The sequence below is a fragment of the Myotis daubentonii genome, chromosome 9, assembly GCF_963259705.1.
Source record: "Myotis daubentonii chromosome 9, mMyoDau2.1, whole genome shotgun sequence".
NCBI classification, from domain to species: Eukaryota; Metazoa; Chordata; class Mammalia; order Chiroptera; family Vespertilionidae; genus Myotis; species Myotis daubentonii.
The window spans coordinates 85,067,625-85,089,400 of NC_081848.1; the positions used below are offsets into that span (position 1 = coordinate 85,067,625).

Genomic DNA, 21,776 nt, shown 5'->3' on the forward strand with positions numbered 1-21,776 from the left:
AATGGTCTCTGGCCAGACGTGGGAAGTGACGGCCCACGGCGCCGGGGGCCCGCAGGGCAGGAGGGAGCGGGGTCTGTCACCCCCGCGCGTGGATGCGCCCGGGGGGGCGGGGCCTGAGACCTTAAAGCCGCCGGCAGCCGGAGCGCCGGCAGTCAGAGCGCCGCCGCTGCACCGCTGTCGCCATGATCATCCCCGTGCGCTGCTTCACGTGCGGCAAGATCGTCGGCAACAAGTGGGAGGCCTACCTGGGGCTGCTGCAGGCCGAGTACACCGAGGGGTGAGACGCCGGGCTGGGCGGGCGAGGGCCTCCTGGGCGGTGGGGAAGTGCCCCTGCGGGCCGGGGCCGGGGGCCGACGTGGGGCCGGAGTAGTTGGGCCGGGCCGGGGGGCCTGGAGCGGACGTGGAGCCGGGAGCAGGGATTGGGGCCGGGCCGGGGGCCCTGGGGCGGACGTGGAGCCGGGAGCAGGGATTGGGGCTGGGGCTGGGGCCGAGGAGGTGGGGCAGTGGCCCAGGGCTGCCAGGCAGGCGGCGCACACTGACCCCAGGTGACCTGCGTGGGCTGTCAGCCCCAGAGCCCAGCCCCGCTCTCGGGAGAGCGTCATCCCCCCTCCCCCTGCAGTTTGGGGGACGGAGGGAGTCGGGCATCAAGCCACTGGCGGTGGGGGCTTCTAGGTGCCTTCTGGCCAGTCAGGGCGCGCCTCCTCCCTGTCCACCTGCTCCCTGACCTCTCCGCTGTGGGCCCCCCAGGCCCCGCAAGCCCCCTTGTCTTCTGGGAGTAGGACAGCTTCCTGAGACGGAGCTGCCGTCGCCAGGCCCCGCAGCTCAGTACCCGTGCCCGCCCGCCCGCCCCCGTTCCCCACTCGCCTCGCCTTTGGCCACTGTGCGGTCGGCCAGGTCCTGGTCACATCTGGGGGCCTGGGGTGTGCCAGCCTGCGCAGGCTCTCAGTGCGGTGTGAGGAGAACAGGGGAGCCATGGATGGGCAGGTGTTTGCACTAGACCCCGAGGAGGCTGCTGGGGTGCCCAGGACCCCTCCCTGCGACCGGAGCACCGGCAAGGACCTCCAGCCTGGGCTCCCCTTCCCCATCCCCGCGCATTGGGGCCAACGGTGTGAGAGTTTTCTGGAGGCCTCGAGGGTGAATGGTCTGGGTCCCAGGGACACTAGGGGCTCTTATTGGCCTGGGACATGGCCGAGGTGGCTCTCTAGAGAGACCTTCCTCTCCTGCCCGCAGGGACGCCCTGGACGCGCTGGGCCTGAAGCGCTACTGCTGCCGCCGCATGCTGCTGGCCCACGTGGACCTCATCGAGAAGCTGCTCAACTACGCGCCCCTGGAGAAGTGACCCCGCCGCCCGCAGTGGGGACCCCGGCATGTCTGGCCTGAGACCCTTTCGCTGAGGCGTGGGCAGCCGGAAGCAGTGATGCCCGCAGCCATGCGGATGTTTGTCTCCTGCTCTGGAAGGAACCGCCCAATAAAGGTCTTTGCAGAACCACGTGGAGGTCCTCACTGTGTCTGGCTTTGTGGGACCCACCGCCACCCGCGTACCTGTGTTCTGCCTCGTGCGGAGGCCTCGTGGGGGTGAATGTGGGCCCTCACTGCCTGGGATGGGGGAGAGCCATCCCCATGGCAGCCACTCAGCCTGGGGTGTCTCCCTCAGGAAGGGGGTCCTCAGCCCCACAAAGGCACGGGCAGCAAGAGCGCGGGCACTGGCACCCCACCCCCCTGTTCTGGGTGCTCGTCAGGTTGAGAGCAGCGCTCCCTACATCCTCTCTCCCAGGATTTAAAGGATCAGGAATAGAGTGCCTGCTGCGGGCACATCCTGAGGTCCTGCTGCCAAAAGCTCCCAGGCTGCACCCAAGCTCAGTAGCCCCCCTCCCCGCCCCTTGCCCAAGTTCCTGCAGAGGGGAGGGTAGCACCTGGCCGCCTCAACCAGGCCTGAGACTCCCCCCCCAGCAGGTCACAGGTGGCCCTGATGAGGCTCTGCTGGCTGTCGGGCTGGCTGGGCTGCCCGAGCCCTGGGCATTAGCCTGGAATCCCGTGGGCCAGCTAGAAGAGCTGTCCCCCGGGGAGGGTCAGGTGGGCCCTGATGCCCTCTGGCCAGCAGAACGCAGAAGCCAGCTTCAGAGCCAGGGAGGCAGCCTTCTCCAGCCCCGTTGCCCAGGCATCTGAGAAGGTCTGCCCAGGGGTGGACAGCCCAAGCCTTGGGGACAGCCACTGGGCAGAGGGGTACACATCCTGCCAGACCCCAGGCCTCACAGCTCTCCAGCCCGGGCCACAGCTGCACCACCATCTTCCCAGATGTGTGAGGTTCTGCTGGGCCTGTGCTCAGCTGTCCGTGCCATTGGTCCCCTGGAGTCCTATCAGACTCAGCTCGCACCGGCTGCCCCAGGCCCCGGATCTGCCCTCCTGTGGCCGTGGGTGGCGGCTCCGTCCTCCCTGCTGGATGTGAGGGCTCAGAACCATCAGTACCGTAAGCACCTGTGTATCCACACGTTTATTGAGCACCTGCTATGTGCAGGGCAGGTCTAGTCATACAGCAGTGAGTACATACCCCCAGCCCCTGCCCCGGGGGAGGGAGACAACAGTGAACATCGCGGCCTTTCTGGTGATGGGGAAAGCAGCAGGAAGACAGCGGGGGGCTCAGCAGAGGGGTGGCTGGGACCGGGGGTCAGCAGAAGCACAGGACCTGGGGGTGGCACTGCGACCTGGTGGCAAGTACACGGAGCTCCTCACCTGCCGCCGATCCACACCCCCCTGCACCTACCCCCAGCGTCACCCCTCCCAGGCCTGCCCCCACCACTATGTGGGGTGTATCCAAGGGTCTGGGAGCACCATAGGGTGGGCCAACCCAGCCCCTCCAACTAAGCACAGGCACCAGGGGGACCCCTGAGGTGCCATAACCTCCCCTCCAAGGGAAGTGGCCTGTGGGGGGGAGACTTTATGACAGAACCCAGGCCCCCACATAAACAGAAATGCTGGGTCCCCCCAACTGCAGGAGGGGTCCCTGCCTCAGGATTGGCATGCAGCAAAAGGCACTTGAAGCTCGCTCTGGGGATGGGGGTCCCCAGAGGTCACGGTGATGGCACGTTGGTGGGGGCACGGGCATGAGAACACAACCTCCCTGGCAAAGGGGCAGAGGGGAGGGAGAGGCACCCAGGGACCCCAGCTCCTGGCCGTCAGTAGTATTCTAGAAGTATCCGCTCAGTAGTCACTCCAGGGGAGCTGTGCGCACGTGCCCAGCGGGCGGCCGTGGGGGGGTCAGTAGTGCTCCAGCTTCAGGCTCTTGTACAGGCAGCAGGTGAAGATCATGCCGAACACCTGCGGTGTGGAGCCGGCGTGAGCGGGCCCGGCCGCCCGCCACCCAGTGTCCCCCGCCCGCGAGGGCCCTCCCTGCCCCGGCCCGCACCTGCACGCAGGCGATGCCAAGGCCCACGGCCCCGATGATCCTCAGATGCTCCTGGATGAAGTTCTCCAGCTTGGTGATGCAGCCGCCCTGGGGGGCGGAGGGGGGCGGGGGGCACTGAAGGCACTGAAGACGGGCAGGTCCCCACGCCCAGCACCCTCACCCGGAGCCCGGCCCCGCCCACCTACCTCCACCCTGTAGATGTTGGAGGCGTGGACCCGCTGACCACAGTGGGCCACCACGGTCTTGCAGCAGCTGTCGGGGACCAGGCGGCCACCGGCCTCCCCAGAGCGGATCCACTCGCTGTCCTGCCAGTCCTGGGAGTTGTTGCTGCCACAGCAGTGGAACTGCAGGGAGAAGGCGGCAGGGCTGAGTGCCCGCCCCCCCCAACCCCGCGGGCTCCCTCGAGGTTCCAGAGAGGCCCCCCGACCCACCCACCAACCTCCTGCTGCAGCTTGTCCACGGCACTGGTCACGCCCTCGTGGCCTGGCTGGTGGTACCGCTTGGTCATGGTGTCCTTCAGGTTCTCCTTGAGCTCCGCGTTCAGCTGGGGGCAAGGCGGTGACAACTTCAGCCACTGACTAAGACCCTCCGAGGGGGGCAGATGCGGAGAGGTGTGTGGAGGACGGGGGGGGGGGGGCAGGCTCAGGTGCTGGCTGAGGAGGGGGTCAGGTGGGCTGGGAGAATCCCCCAGGGGAGCCTGGGGAGGGGCCGGGGCAGGGATGGAGCTCCAGATCCTAGGAGCACCTGCTTTCCCCCACGAGCCCCTGCAGTGTACCCCACCCCCTGCAACCCAGCCCTCACCTCCAGGGCCTGACGCACAACGGTCAGCTCTGGAGCTCGGGGTCTGTGTGTGCGTGTGCGTGTCCCTGTGTGTGTGCATCCCCGTGTGGCCTGTCCGGGCCCCTCACCTGCTGGTAGTAGACATAGGCCAGGATGCCGGCAACAATCTCCAGCAGGAAGATGATGAGGAGCAGGATGAAGTACTGGGCAGGGAAGGGCGCAGTGAGCAGGGGCACAGACACCCCCATCCGCGAGGCGCCGCCCTCAGCTCCCAGTGGTCACAGAGTGAGGGCTCTCCTCAGAGCAGGTGTCGTCGGCCACTGGGGGCTCACAGAGGGCTGGGCAGGTGGGAGGGACACCCCCGGCGAACACAGCAGAGGCGATCCTGCAGTGTCACACTCGACCCCCCTCAGTCCCTTCTTCCCCAGACAGCCAGGGGGAGGCCCCCACCCAGGGACCCCGCCCCCAGTGCCAGCGGCGCCCTGCTGACCGGGCGCAGCAGATTCCGCCGCTCCTTGAAGGTGGCACAGCAGCCCAGGAGACCGGTCACCATGACAACAACACCAGCCACCACCAGGATGTAGGCTGTGGCCAGGTAGGTGTTCGAGGCCAGCAGGCTGATGTAGTCACTCTTCAGGGCCAGCGTCCAGATGCCCACGGCCATGACGGCCAGACCAGCCAGCTGTGGGCACACCGGTCGGTCCCCACATGAGCCCACGACCAGGACTCCTTTCGAGGACCAGCCCAAACCAGCCCCTCCAACTAAGCACGGGCAGAGGGAGGCCCCGAGGTGCCATAGGGTCAGGGGAGGCAGTGCCGGGCCTCACCCAGAAGCAGCAGTTGAAGGTGAACAGCAGGTACTTGAGGCAGACGGTGCCGCACGTGGCTTTCTTCTCGCTGAACTCGCCCATCCTGGTGCTGGGGGGCAGGGGGGTCAGAGAGCCCTCACCACCGGGCCTGACTGGGAGGACAGCCAGACACCAGAGGGGACAAAGGGAGGGATGCCGATGCCCAAGCAACCACTGACCCTGGGAACCAGGACACTTCGCAGGAGGGCGGGTCAGGGGACCCCATTACAACCAGGACAGATGCCTGCTGCCCCCAGCCCTAGAGGGCGGGAGGGCCTGGCTTCCCTGACCAGACCCCTGGGCACAGAGGACCCCCAACCACCAGCGGCTGACTCACCCCCACTGGCAGCCAGGGTAGGAAGCCCCGGGCGGGCACCTTGTGGTGAGCTCATGCAGGCCCCGCCCCCCCCCCCCCCCACCCCAGCATTCCCCAGGCCCCATGTCACAGGCTGGCTGGGACCTACCTACAGCTGCCAGAGGGGAGGCCACTCAGAGACAGACTGGCCTACGCTTACTAGCCATGTGGCCTCGGGAAAGCCCCTCAGGCTTCTGTTAAAGGCCAGACCTTCCTTCCTTCCTTCCTCCAGAAAGAGTGGGCACTGTGGCCCTGGCCGGTTGCTCAGTGGTTAGACCGTCAGCCCAGGGACCAAAGGGTCTCGGGTTTGATTCCCAGTCAAGGGCACGTACCTCTGTTGTGGGTTCCCCAGCTCAGTAGGGGCATGTGCCGGAGGCAACCAATCGATGTGTTGGTCTCACATCGATGCGTCTCTCTCTCTCCCCCTCCTCCCTCCCTTCCATTCTCTCTAGAAATCGTTGGGGAAAATGTCTTCGGGTGAGGATTTAAAAAAAGAAAAAAAGAGTGGGCACTGTGGAGGGTCCAGGCAGGCAGAGCAGGCAGACCCCCCACCCCAGACCTCGGGTTTCCTCATTACTGGAAAGGGGACAGACAGGCACACTAACCCCAGTGAGAAGAGCAGCCACAGGCTGTCCTCAGAGGCACCCCGGCCAGGAACAGCAGCCTGCTCTGTAGGGCGGTGACTACACTGGGGGTGCAGGGAGGCTGTGGGACAGACGGCGGTGCCTGGGGCCACTTTTCCAGACACAGTAACTCCCACAGCCAGACTCACCGCCCCACCCAGCACTCACCTGGCTGGCAGGAATGGCTCCCGTAAGACAGGTGGACAGTTCCCCAGGAGGTTCCACTAGAAGGGCAGCGACAGATCAGAGGGCTGACCCAGGTCCGGGCCGCTGGCTGCCCCAGGCACCGGCTTCCAGAGGAGGCACAAGTCACTCCCAGCAGCAGCCAGGGGAGCGGCCAGTATTTTGGTCTGAGCCAGGGAGGGGCAGGGCAGAGGACATTTCTGGACAGTGCGATCCTGCTAGGAGCCTCACGCCTCCTCCCAGCACCCCACCCCAGGCCTTGGCGCCAACCTGCCCCTGCCCCCTCCCCCACCAGCGCAGTGCCGCAGCCTGGAAAGAATAGCCGGCGTGGACGGAGTGGGCGCTCCACGCTCGGAGACGTGGCCCCGGGGCTGCTCGGAGGTCCCAGGCCTTGGGGGACGCTGACTGCGGACACAGATCCAGCCCCCGCGGCCGCACACGGCCACCCGTGGGGAGGGGCCCCTCTTTCCGGGAGAGTCTAGCGGATGTGAACCCCCAGGGAAAGGGCAGCCAGAAATAGTTCCTGCGGCCGGGAACAGAGCCGCCCCACCCAGTCCCTGCAACTCAGCGGGGCCCTCGGAGGCCCGCGCAACCAGGAGGGGGACCCGGGAGGAATCCTGGCCCTGGGAGGAACCCCGCGTCACCGCGATGAGCTCACCGCCGCCGCCGCCCGCCCACCCACTTGCACCGGGTGGTGGGCGGGCCTGCGGGCTGAGGAAAGGGGACCGGCGACCAGGAACAATGAGTGGGATGCTCAGGTGGGGCCCTTGGTCCAAAGGGGCCGCCAGGCGGGTCTGAAGACCCGGGAGGCCCTCGCCCTGCGCCCCCCCTCCCCCGCCCGCACGGCCTCCTGGTGCCCGGCTCCTTCCGGAAAGGGCCTCCCGAGGCGGCGGCCGGACTTGGGACTCTCGGCCCCTCCCGGCCGGCCCGGCCAGGTGGCGCACTCACCGGACGTGTCCGAGCCGAGTCGGGCGGGGATAGAGGCTAAGAGCGCTGGGAATGCACGGCCCGCCGGCGGCCTGCGAGGGCGGTGCACCGGACGCTTACGGCCCCGCCCCGGCCCACAGGCCCCGCCCATTCCGGCAAACTCCGCCTACGGCCTACAAACCCCGCCCCGGCCCACAGGCCCCGCCCATCCCGGCAAACCCCGCCCACGGCCAGCAAACCCGGGCTGACCCGCAGGCCCCGCCCATTCCAACAAACCCCGCCCCAGCCCGCAGGACCCCGCCCACGGCCAACAAACGCGACCACAGGCCCCGCCCACTGCCAGCAAGCTCCGCCCCTGTCCACAGGCCCCGCCCATGGCCAACAACCCGGCCTACGGCCCACAGGTCTGAACGCGCGCTCTGCGTGGGCGGGCGGGATACCAGCCGGTGCCGGCGCCTAGAGAGGGTCTCTAACGGGGCTGTGGAGGCCCGCGAGCTGCAGCCCGGAGGCCTCCACAGCCTGGCCAGGGCCCAGGCCCTCAGGAGACGGAGACACTGAGCTAGGGGCGGGGGAGGTGGGGGAGGCAGCCAGCCCAGCCAAGGCCTGGACTCTGTCCAAGACCCTGCTGTCCTCCGGGCCCAATTCTTCTTTCCCTCCTCCCAATCCAGGTTCCATCCAGAGGCTACAGGGGTCAGCAGGACAGATGCTGGCCTGGCAGTGGAGGGAGGGCTTGAGAAAATCCTGCGGACCCACTAGACTGGGAGGCTGAGTGGGGGCAGGGGGAGCGTAAGGAGGGAAGCTCTCCGGTTGGGGCAGCTCTCCCCCACCTGCCCTGGGCTCAGCGGGCAGCTCCCAGCTCCCCTGGCAGGACCTTGGGCATGGGAGGTGGCTCCAGGCCTACCCCAGGAGGCTCCATGCAGGACTGGCCCGACCCTGCGGGTTTACCCGGGGCTGCGTGAGGGTGGCATGGCCAAGAGATGGTCAACGGAGTCTGGATTGGGAGGAAACCCCACCCAGGGCTCCCCGGTGAGCCTGTGGGCTCTGGTCTCCTTGTTCCTACAGAGAGGCCCATGGGACTTCAAGCTTTTATGGGCTGAGAGGGCTTGGGGTCTGACAAGAGATGCAGGGACGCCTACAGACACAAACAAGGACCCACAGCCCCGACTCGGAGGGTGGTGGCCTGTGCCGCACTTGGGCCTGGACGCGGGATGCCTGTGGCCCCCCATACACAGGAGGTCCAGGAGGCCTCAGTGTGGTTGGTCGAGTTTATTTGGAGTGCTGGACAGAGATGGGTTTGATGGGGGGTGGGGACAGGATGAGGACCGGAAGGGGGCACAGGGGAGCCTGACACCCCCCTCCCCGTTAGTTAGTTCCTTCATGTCCGCAGGCAGGCAGGCCAGGCAGCCCACTGGGTAGAGCCCAGGTCCTGGACCAGCAGCCCCAGCCACCATGAGTCACTTCCAAAGGGCAGTTTCTTCAGGGAACGCCCCGTGAGTCACTAGGGCTGGCTGGTCACCGGGCACTGGGAAGGTGGCCTGAGCCACATCTGGGGGGTCGAGCCCAGTTGCTGCAGCAGCAGCAGCAACAGCAGCAGGTGGGCCCCGGCAGGCAGGCCGAGGACAGAGCCTTCCTGGGGCCACTGCCCAGCTGCTTGGTCTCACAGGCGTCCCTCTCGTCTCGTAGCCGCGTGTTCAGCTCCCTGGGGAAGGGAGTCCGGGGACTCTGAGAGGTCTCAGGAGGCAGAATCTTAGGGCGGGGGGTGTGGGCCCGGGCTCTCCCTCAGACCAGGCAGGGGCTGCAGTGTGAGGGAGAGAGGGCAGGTACAAGGAAGGCCTTCCCGGCAGGAAGCCGGGCAGTGGTCAGGGATGTTTGGGCTGAGCCCCTGCCCTCCATGGCTGACCCAGACCGAACCTGAGGAGCGCCAGCTGCCGTGCGAGGCTGAGCTTCTCCTTCTGCATGTTCCTCGAGACAGCAACCACGTCCCTGCGGGCGGGAGGGTGGCCTGGGTGGAGGGAGACGCTTGCGGCGCCCCACGACCCCCCCAGGGGACCCGGACCCACGCAGACCCTGGCGGCGAGGCTGAGACTTGGGATGCGGATGGAAGCGGCCCAGACCTGAGCCCCCAGCGCGATCCCCGCTTCCACGCGCCCGTGGGCCCCACCCCCTGCTCGGGACTCGCCCCTGAAGGCCGCCCCCGCCCCTGGCACCGTAGGGTCTGCTCCCGGCGGCCCAGCACTTCGCCCTCCAGCCTGCGGAGCTGCTCCTGCGCCGCCTCCAGCTGCGCCCGCAGCGCCTCGTTGGCCAGCCACAGCTGCGCGTTCTGCGCCTGCGCCTCCAGCTGCTCCGCCGCCCGCGTCTGCAGCTGCTGTTCCAACTGGGGGGTGGGGGGGGGTCGAGGCTAGAGAGGAGCCCCCTCTGCCCCGGGAGGCTGCTGTGCCCCTGACTCCCAGCGACTCCGAGGCTGGGAGCCTCAGAGGACACCGGGGGGGCCTCAAGGACACCGGGAGGGAGGGTGGCGGTGGGATGGGGGCGTGGGCCGGTGGCCGCTCACCTCCCGCTGCCGCAGGCCCGCGCGCTCCAGCTCCTGCTCGCGGCTCTGCAGCTCCAGCTCCAGGCGGCCTCTCCGCTCCTCCCGGGGGTGGTCCTGGGACGCGCCGGGGCACCTGAGCCTCCGCGATCCGCGAAGGGGCAGGGGCCGGGGGTGGGACGGGGGCCGGGAAGGCGGGGCCCGGGGGGCGCGCGCGCCTGGGATTGGGCTGCGCGGGAGCGGGCGGGGCCGCGGGCCCACCTGGCTCCTCAGGCGCTGGCGCTGCTCTCGGAGCTGCTGCTCGGTCTCCTCGTACAGACACCGCACCTCCCTCTCGTGTTCGCTCTCCCGCCTTGGGGTGGGGGTGGGGTGGGGTGGTGGACGGGGTGAGAGCTGCATGGAGCCTGCCTGTACTGCAGCCCCCAGCCCGCCCCGGCCTCAGCCCTCACCGCCGCAGCGCCTGCTCCAGGCCGGCTCGCTCTCGGGCCGCCTCCTCCAGGCAGGCCGACGCACGCATCAGAACGTCCTCCAAGTATCCCAGCAGCTCGGGTCGCTCGCGCTGCAGCCGGGTCCAGAGCAGCCGCACCGCCCGCTGCCTGGAAGGGCGGGCAGGGGCTGAAGCCGAGGTGGGGGCTCCGCGCCCGCCCCAGAATGACCTCTGCAGCCCCGGGCCAGCCAGGCGCACTGGCCGGGTCCAGGGCCTCCCTCTCACTGGTGCCCTCGCCCCTGCCAGGGGTCTGCGTGTGCGCGGCTGGCTTGGCAGCGAGGGGTCATGTGCAGGCGGGGCTGTGCCCAAGTGTCGGAGGCTGAGGCCCTGTGACCCGCGCCACCCCTCCCAGTAGCCCTGACTGCTGCCTCCTAAAATGCAAATTCTGCGGGAAATCACACCGCCGCCCAGGTGGTGGCAGCTGAGAGGGAACCGCAGGGCCAGACCCCGCCTGGGACCATGCCCAGAGCAGGCATGCGGGGACGTGAGCAGGCAGCATGCAGACCAGGGAGCTGGGGCAGGACCAGCGCAGACTCACTCGATCAGGACCCGGGCCACCCCCAGCTGCTCCAGCGCCGAGAGGAACCTCTCCTCCTCTTCCTCCTCCTCCTCCAGGGAGCCCCCCGTGCCTGGCCCCTCGGACCAGCCCGACTCAAAGGTTTCCTCAGAAGCCCCCGAGGGCTGTGTGCCCTGGACCGACTCTGCCCCCACAAACTTCCCTGTGGGCATGGGAAAGAGATTACCGGACTGTGGGTTACCACCCCGGCTCAGCCACCACTGCCCCCTGCCCCCGCCCTACACACACACACACACACACACACACACACACACACACACATATCCTGCCCTTTCCATGAGCCCAGTTTCCTGTTTTTCTTCCTTATTCTGTGCTGATTCTTAGCCTGGGAATGGGAGGTGGCGGCCGAACTCAGGCCAGAATGGACAGCTGGCTCCCAGCCCACCTGGATTTGGCACAGCAGCGAGGTGGGGCGCAGGAGGGACAGCGGCACCCAGGCCTCAGCAGCGGCGGAAGGGGGGGCAGGGGGGGTGGGGAGGCTTTCTGTGGGGCCTTCCAGCACTGCCTGTGTGTGCAGACACTGGACAGGCACAAGCTGCGTGTGGGACGTGGGCCCCCAGGGCCCCCACATGCACCAGGGGAGGGTCCCTGGGTGGGGGTCAGGGTGGGGTCAGGAAAGGGCTCACCCAGGCCGAGGCAGAACTCCCGGGCAGTGAGGAAGCCCGTGCGGGCCTGGTCCAGGCTTTCGAACACGGCCTCGAGCTGCTCGGGCGTGAGGAGCAGGTCCTTCTGCAGGCCCTGGCGGACAGACACAGGCTGAGCGGCCAAGGCCAGCCCCGCGGGGCCGCCCCTTGGGACTGGGGACTCACCTGCAGGTCGTGCCGGGTGATGAAGCCCTTGGCCTCCTTGTCACACAGCAGGAACAGCTCCTGGGCCTGCGCCAGCATGGCGGCCCAGGGCCCCACGGAGCCTCCCTCCTGCTCCCCCTCCTCCTCCTGGGCCTCCCCAGGGCTGGCCATGAAAGTGGGGTCTAGGCCGTCGGGTGCTGTAAAGCCAAGGAGTCGGGGGCTGAGCAGAGCTCATAAGAAATGGGGGGCGGGGAGGCAGAGAGAGGGTAAAGGCCCAGGGTGGCTGAGGGCTGAGCTGGGGCTGTTGGGACACAGGGTTGGGCAGAGGAAGGTGGGAAAAGGCCTGGCCCAGGTCCAGGGAGGAGGGGCAGCGGGGAGGGTCTAGCCGGCTTCAGGGAGATGCCGCGCTCGGCTTGGGGTGTGACGGGTGGGGTGATGCAGGCTCTGGGCCTGTGAGGACTGCGAGGGAGTTAGAGCTGCGGGCCCAGGAGGGAGCCAGGAGAGGACCGGCTGGGAGAGGGGCAAGCTCGGTGGGAGGCGGGGAGTCCATGGAAGACCTTGTGATGGCAGCTGAGGGCACCGGGCTTGGGTGAGGGAGTGGCCATCGCGGAGGAGCTGAACGGGTCCTGGCGTTGGGGACGCGGAGACGGGGCGAGGGGCTGACCAGTAGGAGCACTCGGCCAATCCTGCCCGCTGCTCAGCCTGCCCTGGGCCTCAGGCCCTCCGGGCACCAGCTGGCAGGTGGATCGCCGTCCGGTCCCTCCCTCCCGGCTCCGCCCCGCCCACCCGCGCGCCAGGCTCCCCGGTGCAGGTGAGGGTCCCGGCCTGGACAGGGCGCCCTGGTCAGAAATACCCCGGAGTCCAGGCTTAGCAGACTCCTCAGCACGAGGCTTTGCCCCCTCCAGACGCGCCCCCTCCGGGCTCAGAACCTCCCGGTCTCCCCCGCAGGGCGCCTCGCCCTGGAACCCCTAACCGGAGCCACCTGGCTTCCCCCGACGCCCCGTCCGGGTTTTCCGGCGCCAACCCCAGGTCTGACGTCCTTCCCCGGCTCAGAGCTGGTGCCCCCCGCTTCCTGGGGGCTGAGCGGGACGCGATATCCGAAGGCGGGTCTGAGGAGGCGCGACCGGCACCCGGGCCGAGCCGCCTCCCACCCGGCGCCGGCCGCACCTGGCCGCGCGCCCCCGCGGCACCGGCGCCCGCGGCTCCCCGGCCACAGGGCCATCCCGGCGGAAGCTGCGTTTCGGCCGGACGCGGGGAGCGGGAAGGAAGGGCCGCCGGGCCCCGCCCCGTGGGGGCCCCGGAGCCCCTGACCGCCCCGCGCGGGGTCGGCGCGCCCTGCAGGCCCCAGAGGGACCCGCGAGGCGCCTACCTGCGCGCTGCGCCGCCGCCGCACCTGCCACCACCTGGCCGCTCCTCCCGGAAGGCGGGCGCGACGGGGGACGCGGGGCGGATCGGCTCCGAGACCCCGCGTGGGCCGGCCCCGGGCGGGCGGGGCGCCCCGCTGCTGTCGCCTGTCCCCGCCTCTCGCCTCGCTCCCCACCCTCCCGCGACCTGGCCCCGTCCCAGCAGAGACCCCGCGGACGGTGGGGGGAGGTGACCCAGGCTCCTGGGGACCCTCCCCGTGCGGGGCCAGGTGAGGGGGGCATGTCCTGAGGGTCCCGACTTAAGGCGCTAAAAAGTGCATAGGAGACCGTGCAGGAAACACCCGACACCCCCAGTGGTGTGGCGGCTTTCCTCTCTTCCCTATACTTTCCCACTTGGCTTCTCCCTGTTTTTAAACAACACACACGTGACATGCTAGAAAATGACATTTAAATCAACAGCACAAACGCCCGGGAGGTGTGAGGGTGAGAGATGGGGTGGCTCGCCTGGGGCTGAGAGGAGCTGGCGGGAGCCTGGTGTGACCTCCCTGCTGGGGGAGAGAGTCGCCCCTCTTCCCCAGGCCCCTCCCCAGCTGGCCCCGCACCCACCTGGAGGGCCTGGCCTGGGGGCTGGAGGCCTCTGCTTCTCCAGGGCCCCGGGATCCTGCTGAACTAGAACAGGTTGGGCCCATAGGACGGGACCTTGAGAGAAAGGGGGGCGGCCCCTGGCACACGGGAGCGCCCGGGACCTGCCCAGCCGGCTCGCCCAGTCCTGCAGCCCCACCACCGACCGTTATTGTTGGCTGGGGGCTGCCATCGCCACCCCAGCCGCAGCCGCCCACACAGCCCATCCATGTCTGACCGTAAGCAGGTGGGGCTGCAGGTGGGGCTGAACCGCAGGACTAAGGGCTCTGGAACGTTAGCCAAACACCAGGCTGTCCCGCCCCCTCGCCCCCTGGGCTCCTGGTCACCAGGGAGGGCTGGCGGAGTTCCCCCACTGCCCGGAGCCCAGCCGAGGGGACTTTCAGGAAACCATGTCTCTCCCAGAACGAGGTCCGGCCCCTCCAGCTCAGACCTCACCCTATCCCAGGCCCCTCCTGTGTATTGGCAGGAGCCTGGGCCCCTGAGGATGAGGGGTTCAGGGGAGCAGGAACACGTGTGCACCTGGCCAGCAAGGCTTCCGACGACAAGGCAGGCCCAGCCCCGCACACAAAGCCCTGCGCGGAGTGGGCCTGCTCCTGGGGCACCTCACCCCCCGCCCCCGCCCCATGTCACCGCGGAGTGGAGGTGCAGACACCACCTTTTGTAAACACGTCTTTGTTTTTTATTCAGCGAGCATCTTGGTCTCAAATATTTCCACTGGTCCTTGGGAAGCTGCGCCCGCGGGTCAGCCAGCAGGCCTCAGGGCAAATGGGGGCAAATGGATGTGAGGAGTGGGCTGCAGCCCAGGGGCCCCAGGCCGGAATGCTGGCCTCAGCAGAAGGGACCCTTGGAAGCCAGGATGGAAGCTGGACCGACACTGGTCAGGTGGAGGGGGTCACATACAAGGAGGACGCAGGGGCTGAGCTGTGGCCTTTATTACATCTGCTTCAGCGAAAATAAATAATTCTTCACACATTCTTCAGCATTCTTCAGTGAAAAACGCGGAGGGAGGAGCAGGTGCAAAGTTCTAGGGAGTAATACTGCCCGGACCACCGGGCCCCCTGCCCTGCCCTAGGGCGGGCCTGGGAGTGGATGTTAAGGCACAGGTGAGGGGCCCTCTGTGGCGAGGGGAGGGGTGCTGCACACCCCGCCTCCTCAGTGCAGCAAGTGAGTGGTTTGTGGAGGAGTTGACAGCCAAGTCCCTTCTCCCAGCAGTGAGGCCCCATCTCCCCCCTCCCCCAGGCATGGAGGGAGGCGGGAGGGGGTCTCAGATGACCCCAGGGCCCCGCCTCATGGGGCAGGGAAGCTGGAGGGCCTGGCCCTCAGCACTGGGACCTGGGGGGCTGGGAAGGTGGGAGCCAGGCTCTCAGCAAGGGGGCGGGTGCTGCGGGGGCGGGGTGCTGGTGGGGGTGGGGGTGCGCATGCGCAGGGCATCGGGCGGGAAGGCCACGTTGGTGCAGAAGAGGCCGAGCAGCATCTGGCGCTGGCACTCCTCCCACTTGGCCAGCGTGTCCACCAGGGAGAGGTTGCTGCGCATCCAGCCGGGCAGCGCCTCACAGTAGGCGGCGTAGGACAGCGGGACAGAGGGCAGCGACTGGGCGCGGCGCAGCTCCGCCTGCTCCTCCAGCCTGCGGGGGGGGGGGGGGGGTGTTAGTGGGGGGGCCTTACAGTGAGGCTGTGGCCCCCGTGAGCACAGCAGCCACGGCTTACCTGGAGGGCAGGCGGCTGCCCAGCTTCCTCTTGGCACGCATCACCAGGTACTGGCAGATGCTGCCCGTCTGCTCCCTCATCCACCGGATGTCCTCGGGCACGTCGGGCAGCCACTCCAGCAAGCTGGGCGGTTGAGAGGCACGGCCTCAGGGTCAGGGCCTGTCCCTTGCCCACACCCCACCCTTGGCCCTGACATCTCTATCCCCCCCCTACCAGCTGCCTCTCCCCTGGGGTGGCCACCCCCAGGAATGGTCCCCAAGTTTGGTCCAGGCTCCTCCCCTGCCCGCCCCCCTCCTGTACCGGATGGTGAAGGACACAGCGCTCTCCAGGGGCAGAGTGTAGGGCATCATCATAGCTGTGGCCAGGCGCACGGGCAGCATGTTGGAGAGTGTGGTCAGCAGGTCTTTGGGCTCCATGCAGGCCTCCAGCAGGGCTTGGGGGGAGCAAGAGGGAGGCTGACTACCAGTGGGGGAGGTGGGGACAGCCCTGCTCTGCTCCACCACCCTCCCCATGGCCCTCCACCCACACTGAGCCGTGCCCCCCACGCACCCTCACTGAGCCGTGCCCCCGACGCACCCTCATTGAGCCGTGCCCCCCACGCGCCCTCACTGAGCCGTGCCCCCCACGCGCCCTCATTGAGCCGTGCCCCCCACGCACCCTCATTGAGCCGTGCGGGCAGATGTTCCAGGATGTGATCCTCCACGAGAGCCCTCTCCACTACCATCACAGCTTTCTCCTGGTCCTCATCCTGGCGGACAGGGGGCTTGGCAGGGGGCAGTGCCAGCAGGGGATTGGGCCTATCCAGGAGGCCTGGGTGGGGAGGACCAAACATGTGGTCAGCTCAGCGGAGGGGGCCATGGTGCAGAGCCCCCCGCCCCCAGGGCCTGGCCCACACACCATTCCTCCGCAGGAAGCGCAGGCCGTCCCGGTAGCCCTGCTTGCACATCTCCCGCAGCACCTGAGGGCAGGGAAGCGGGAGCAGGAAGTCAGACACACCCCGTCTGTCCCTGGGGTCCCTGCAACCCCACCCCTCCCCACCACAGGCTAAGGGATCCAGGACCCGGGACAGATCCAGGCTGGAGAGGCCGCCCCGTGGAGAGGTCGTGCAGGCCACAGGCTTCTTTCCCAGCCCTCAGAAGAGGCTGTCCCGGCCCCCGCCCTGTCACTCAGGAGCGGTCGGAGGGGCAGCGTTCTCCCCAGGACCAGGACTGGGTGAGGAGGCGAAACCAGCGCTCACCATGGGCTCGGGCGGGAACAGGGCCTTGGAGAGGCGGTACAGGTTGCGCAGGTTGAACTGGATGCTGGTGTTGGTCACCCGAAGCTCATGGATGTTGGTGGAGCTGTCCTGCGGGCAGATGTCACTCTCGCCCGAGAAGGGGGACACGGTGATGGTGTTCTTGAGCTCATAGAGCGGCAGGTTGTCTGAGATGCCACCGTCCACGTAGCGCTGAGGTGGCAGGGACACACGGTCACACGGTGAGGGGCCGGCAGAGGGGCTGGCTGCCGCATGGGCCCCTCCCAGTGGCTGTTTCATTTGAGCCTTTCACACACTAGGCACCGGCCACGGCCGCCCTGGGCGCTGAGAAATAGCCAGACATTGGGGCGGGGGGGGGGGGGGGGGGGGAGCGCAGCTACAGGAAGTGTAAGTGGCCACGGGCTGGCCTGGCTCTTGAGTAACTCCGGGGAAGTGAGGCAACAGGCAGTGGCAGGAGTGAGGGGCTGGGGGACAGCTTCCTCCTCACCCTCGTCCCTCAGCGCCCGCGGGTCTCGTCACCCAGAAAAGGCACCCACATGCACTTACTACGCCCTGGAGGGTGGGCGGGATGAGGCCGCAGTACACGGGGATGAAGGTGCTGCAGACGTTGGCCTGCGGGAGGGACAGAGCGGGCGGTGAGCGGGGCTCCGGGGCGGCGGTGCCCGGTGACCCCTGCAGGGCCCACCTGGATGAGCTCCTCCTTGGAGCTGAAGTGGTAGATGATGACGTTCTCGCCGTCCGAGACACGGGTCAGGGAGATGCCCAGGCGCCCGCTGGCGCGCTCGTGGCTGTCGGCGGGCAGCGTCTTCATCAGGCAGCTGCGGATGGTCTTCACCAGGTTGAAGGAGGGGTGCAGCGGGCCCAGGAACCGCTTCCGGGCCTCCTTAGACACCTCGATGATGTTGGCACCGGCCTCGCCTGGGGCACAGGGCCAAGGGTCAGGGGCCAGCACTCCCGGACTTAGCACCTCCTATGGCTCCATGCCAGTGTCTCTGGGCACACCGACTAGTGGCATCCCCTCCACCCTGGAGGAATCCCAGTGTCCAGCAGGGGGCCCGGCCCACAGTTGGGACTTTTGCCACCTGCCCCTGAAGAGAGAGGCAGGCCACCCCCCCTGGGAAGACAGACAGTGGGGCTGCCAACTGGGGCTGGACCTGCCCTCTGCCCTCTGCCCGGTTGTTTCCCAACAGCCTGCCCTGGTCCATGAGTCACCCGGCCTGGCCGCATGTGGCACTCAGCCTGGGGAGCGGGCGGCAGAGGCTCAACTCTGACCAGCCTCAGCCTTTACCCACTTGGCCAGATCCAGACCCCCAAAACCCAGCGCAGCCCAGGGGCCCCACAGGGTGGAAAGAGTGAGGTCCCACCACCACGGGAAAGCACAATTGTGTCCCACTGCAGCCGGGCGCAAGCAGCCCCCTAACACTCCTCTTGGGGGCCATGGGGGCCAGCCTAGGATAAAGCTAGTGTGGGAGGGGCCCAGGAGTGGTGAGGAGCAGAGGGACCTGTGAGGAGCTGAGGACCAGGCCCTCCTCCAGGCCACACCCAGGCAGAGTGAGCGGTGTGGGTGGCACCTGCCACCCGGGGGCTCCAGCTGCCCGAGACCGCTGTTCACTTGTGGTCTCGCGTCCCTGCGCGGAGGAGGGAGCGGGGCGCTGGGCGCTGACAGCCCGCCCAGCCCCCCGACGGCCCCGCTCACCCAGGCAGGGCCGCCCTGGCCGGGTGGCTCAATTGGTTGGAGTGTCGGCCTGCACACCAAAAGGTTGCCGGTTCAATTCCTGGTCAGGGCACGTACCTAGGTTTCGGGCTCATTCCCTGGCTGAGACACGTACAGGAGGCAACTGATTGATGTCTCTGTCACATCAATGTTTCTCTTTCTCTCTCCCTTTCTGTCTAAAATGAATAAAAACATATCCTTGAGTAAGGGTTTAAAAAAAAAGATAAGATTATGGTTGATAATCTCTCACTATAAAAAGAGAAAAAGATGCCCTAGCCAGTTTGGCTCAGCGAATAGAGCTGCGAACTGTAGACCGAAGGGTCCCAGGTTCAATTCCGGTCAGAGGCACAGACCTCGGTTGCAGGCTCCTCCCTGGCCGGGCCCTGGTCGGGGCACATGCGGAAGGCAACCAATCGACGTGTCTCTCTCACATCGATGTTTCTCTCTGTCTTTCCTTCTCTCTTCCACTCTCTCTAAAAATCAATGGAAAAATATCCTCCACTTTTTGGGTGAGGATTAACAAAACAAAAGAAAAAGAAAAAAAGAAGAGGTGTTTTGAGAGTGGTGTGTGGGGTGGGGGAGGAGTCATGTCCTCAATTGGGTACCAGGGACCTGGGTCTCTCTCTCTCTCTCTCTCTCTCTCTCTCTTTTTTCAGGGAGGAAGAGAGAAGGAGAGAGAGAGAGAAACATCAACGATGAGAGAGAAGCATGGATGGGCTGCCTTCCGCATGCCCCACACCGGGGATTGAGGCTGCAACCCAGGCCTGTGCCCTTGACCGGAATCGAACGGGGGACCTTTCAGTCCACAGGCTGATGCTCTTCCCACTGAGCCAAACCGGCCAGGGCCTGGGTATCTCCCAAGGAGGCCAGCGTGGGGACTGAGGACTCTGGTCTGAAGGCCTCCTGAGAGGGAGGGGTCAGGCCCCAGCCGTGGGTCCCCTTCCCAGGAGTGTGGAGGCATGCTCCCACGCCACCCCTCAGGGCAAAGGTCATGGGGAGGAGGCAGGGGAGAGCCCCCGCACAGGCTCCTGCCGGGCGGGGCACTGATGACCCCTGGGTCACCTTGCTGCCCAGAGTGGCGGGGGCTGGGCAGCACTCCCAGGACTCCTGGACTGTAAACACTCAGGCACCGGGAAGTGTGTGTGAGTGGAGGCGTCCTTCCCGGCACACTCACACCTCTGCCCTTCCCGCGCGGGGCGGGCGGAGAGCCCAGGACCGCCAGCCACCCCAGGGAAGGGCCCAAGCGGAGGGCCACAGCCGGGCCCCGGGCTCCCGTGGTTAGCATGCAAGGTGGAAGAGGCGCCGGGCCCAGGCCGAGCCTGCTGGCTCCTGCTCCAGGGGCCTCAGCCGAGGTGCTCTTCAGAGGCCCCCCAAACCCCGGGGACATGGCAGCCTGGAATGCCCGAGCCCCAGGACGCGGTGACCGCTAGCACCTGGTCCGGCACCCGGCCAGGGACAAGGGGGCAGCGCAGGCCCCGCCCCGTGCTCTCACGGCCCCGCCCCCGAGTTAATTTCTCTTCCCAATAAAATAGGCTCCGCTGCACCTGCCCGCCCCCAGCCTCTGCCCCGGAGGCGGGCCTGGGGGACAGCCTGGCCCCCGCAGCGCCCAGGACCAGGCGCCCCAGGAGCAAAACAAGCCAGGCCCCGCCCCCCGCCGGCACCGCGTCCCGGTCCCGCGTCCCTGCGCGGAGGAGGGAGCGGGGCGCTGGGCGCTGATAGTCCGCCCGGCCCCCCGACGGCCCCGCTCACCCAGGCAGGCCCCGGTGACCAGCGCCGTGGCCGTGAGCGCCCCGGCCGAGGCGCCGTAGATGTGCGTGGCGTTGGCCACCAGGAAGGGCGCATGCTCGCGGAGGCAGGAGGCCACGCCGATGTGGTAGACGCCGAGGAAGCCGCAGCCCGCGAACGAGATATTCCACGTCGTCTCCCGGGGGGACGTCGCGTCCTTGGGGAACATCGCGGCGGCCCGCCGGCCCGGGGTCTCCGGAAGCCGGCCTGGCCGTCTGCTCGCCGGTAGCGCGGGGCCGGCCGCCCGTTCGCAGTCTATTTCTCTTCCAGGGTCTCCGCCGTAGAGGCGGCGACGCTGCGCAAGGAGGCGGCAGAGACGGTGTTTTTAGAGGTTGGTGGGCGGGGCCGACGCGGGGCGGGGCCGTCACACGCGGACCAATCGGGGCGCGCGGGGAACGGCCGCGCCCTCGGGGGCCCTGGAGCCCCGCCCCCGCCCGAAGGCCCCGCCCCCGGGCCTGAGCTGCCCCCTCCGCTGTGGTGGGGCCCCTGGGCCCTGAGCTGCCCACACCTGCGGCGGCAAAGACAGCGGCCTGGCCCTGGCCTCCTGCCCCTTCCCCGTCCGCCATCGTGGGCGGCGGAGGGGACCCGGAGGCCGAGGAGGGTGGGGAGGAGTGAGGCCGCCCGGGGTCTGTGGGCCTGGAGCCTCGTAGAAGTCTGGACAGTCGCGAAAAGAGGGCCCTGGTGTTTGGGCAGCGCCCTCCGCCTCCCTCAGGGTCCGTCTTCGACACCTACTCCCCAAGGGGTGACCCCAGGACCCAGACTCATCCCCAGACCCACCCATATCCAGGGCCGGATACTCACAAAGAGCTCACAATCGAGGCGGACCCCCTGACGTCCACACCCCAGCCCGCCCCCCGCCCCTCGGCCCCTCCGCACCTGGGCACCCACCTGGGTTCTACCTGCGTCAGACCCCAGCTCCTCAGGCTGTGCCTCTCCCTGGGTATGACTGGCCCCTGCCCCGCCCCCGCTCAGTGCCCCAGCAGGTGGAGCAGCGGGTGATGTCACGCTGCCTCTAGTTCCGCATTTTTCTCCTGGACTGTTTGTGCCACAGACCTAGCCTGGTGGGATCCCAAGCCAGCCCTGCACCTCACCCCGGGGCTGTTTACACTGGGGCAGTGGAGAGGCAGGGTGCCCAGATGGTGCCGGGGTGCAGCCCCCACCAGCCAGGGTCAGGCCCAGAAGCCAGAGTAGGGCCTCCCCAGGACATGGCCATCTGGAGTCATGCTGTCCAATCCTCGGCCACTGCTCCCAGGCACCCATACTTGGCACCAACAGGGTGCCAGGCAGGGGGACCAGCACAGGGCAGAGCAGTGAACAGTCAACCCAGCCCCAGCCCTTCTGGGGCAGGAGGGGGACAGAAGTTGTTTACATAAACTCAACACGACTAGGGAACGGGGACAGGGTGCTGGGCAGTTAACTCAGAAAGGGCACAGGGCTACTCTCACTACACTCGTGTGCAAAGGCCCTGGGCAGGAAGGGGACTGAGAGGGGAGCCGGGCCTGGGCACTGGGAGGGAGAAGCAGGGGATCTCACCGAATGAATCTTAGAAAGACTTGCCCTCTCTCCCATCCCCCAATGCCTTGGATGCAGGTACAGTACCAAGGGTGTGGCCCCATCAGGATGGCCAGGGCCTCTGGTGACTGAGTCCTTGGGGACGCTGCTGGGGCAGCAGGGGGCAAAGAGTGTGGCACAGTGGGGATAAGGCCAGCCTGGGAAGTTCAGGGGATCACCAGGGTGGTTAAGAGGGGAGCTGGGCCCAGCCGGTGTGGCTCAGTGGTTGACTGTGTACCTATGAACCAGGAGATCACGGT

At 67.7% G+C, this 21,776-nt stretch overlaps 4 protein-coding genes across 16 annotated transcripts; 1 reads left to right on the forward strand and 3 right to left on the reverse strand.

Annotated features, from left to right (window-relative positions):
* Positions 1-117: 117 nt before the first annotated feature.
* Positions 118-1,489, forward strand: POLR2L (RNA polymerase II, I and III subunit L). Its single transcript, XM_059710550.1, has 2 exons — positions 118-277; positions 1,231-1,489. Exons 1-2 carry the CDS (start codon positions 183-185, stop codon positions 1,337-1,339), a joined length of 204 nt encoding a protein of 67 aa, XP_059566533.1. The 5' UTR covers positions 118-182; the 3' UTR covers positions 1,340-1,489.
* Positions 1,490-2,473: 984 nt separating this feature from the next.
* CD151 (CD151 molecule (Raph blood group)) lies at positions 2,474-7,269 on the reverse strand. 4 transcript variants are annotated; one of them, XM_059710542.1, is made up of 9 exons: positions 7,141-7,269; positions 6,178-6,233; positions 5,011-5,144; positions 4,674-4,865; positions 4,312-4,386; positions 3,843-3,947; positions 3,589-3,747; positions 3,404-3,490; positions 2,474-3,315 (listed from the first exon to the last, which is right to left on the reverse strand). In XM_059710542.1, the coding sequence occupies exons 3-9, from the start codon at positions 5,092-5,094 to the stop codon at positions 3,256-3,258; spliced, it is 762 nt and encodes a 253-aa protein (XP_059566525.1). In that variant the 5' UTR covers positions 5,095-5,144; positions 6,178-6,233; positions 7,141-7,269; the 3' UTR covers positions 2,474-3,255. The 4 variants fall into 4 exon arrangements, with proteins under 4 accessions (XP_059566525.1, XP_059566523.1, XP_059566524.1 ...); XM_059710540.1 differs by having other exon boundaries at positions 5,011-5,101; positions 7,141-7,268; XM_059710541.1 differs by lacking the exon at positions 7,141-7,269 and adding an exon at positions 6,786-6,875 and having other exon boundaries at positions 5,011-5,101.
* Positions 7,270-8,370: 1,101 nt separating this feature from the next.
* CRACR2B (calcium release activated channel regulator 2B) lies at positions 8,371-13,579 on the reverse strand. 10 transcript variants are annotated; one of them, XM_059710719.1, is made up of 11 exons: positions 12,853-12,923; positions 12,481-12,553; positions 11,520-11,695; positions 11,337-11,448; positions 10,672-10,852; positions 10,096-10,242; positions 9,908-9,998; positions 9,671-9,763; positions 9,327-9,493; positions 9,031-9,102; positions 8,371-8,818 (listed from the first exon to the last, which is right to left on the reverse strand). In XM_059710719.1, the coding sequence occupies exons 3-11, from the start codon at positions 11,667-11,669 to the stop codon at positions 8,632-8,634; spliced, it is 1,200 nt and encodes a 399-aa protein (XP_059566702.1). In that variant the 5' UTR covers positions 11,670-11,695; positions 12,481-12,553; positions 12,853-12,923; the 3' UTR covers positions 8,371-8,631. The 10 variants fall into 10 exon arrangements, with proteins under 10 accessions (XP_059566702.1, XP_059566705.1, XP_059566697.1 ...); XM_059710722.1 differs by lacking the exons at positions 12,481-12,553; positions 12,853-12,923 and adding an exon at positions 13,469-13,579; XM_059710714.1 differs by lacking the exon at positions 12,481-12,553 and having other exon boundaries at positions 12,868-13,008.
* An 841-nt stretch (positions 13,580-14,420) lies between these two features.
* Positions 14,421-20,959, reverse strand: PNPLA2 (patatin like phospholipase domain containing 2). Its single transcript, XM_059710733.1, has 10 exons — positions 20,854-20,959; positions 19,930-20,260; positions 17,152-17,384; positions 17,013-17,078; positions 16,449-16,658; positions 16,109-16,169; positions 15,869-16,021; positions 15,512-15,644; positions 15,212-15,334; positions 14,421-15,129 (listed from the first exon to the last, which is right to left on the reverse strand). Exons 2-10 carry the CDS (start codon positions 20,132-20,134, stop codon positions 14,868-14,870), a joined length of 1,446 nt encoding a protein of 481 aa, XP_059566716.1. The 5' UTR covers positions 20,135-20,260; positions 20,854-20,959; the 3' UTR covers positions 14,421-14,867.
* Positions 20,960-21,776: the final 817 nt, after the last annotated feature.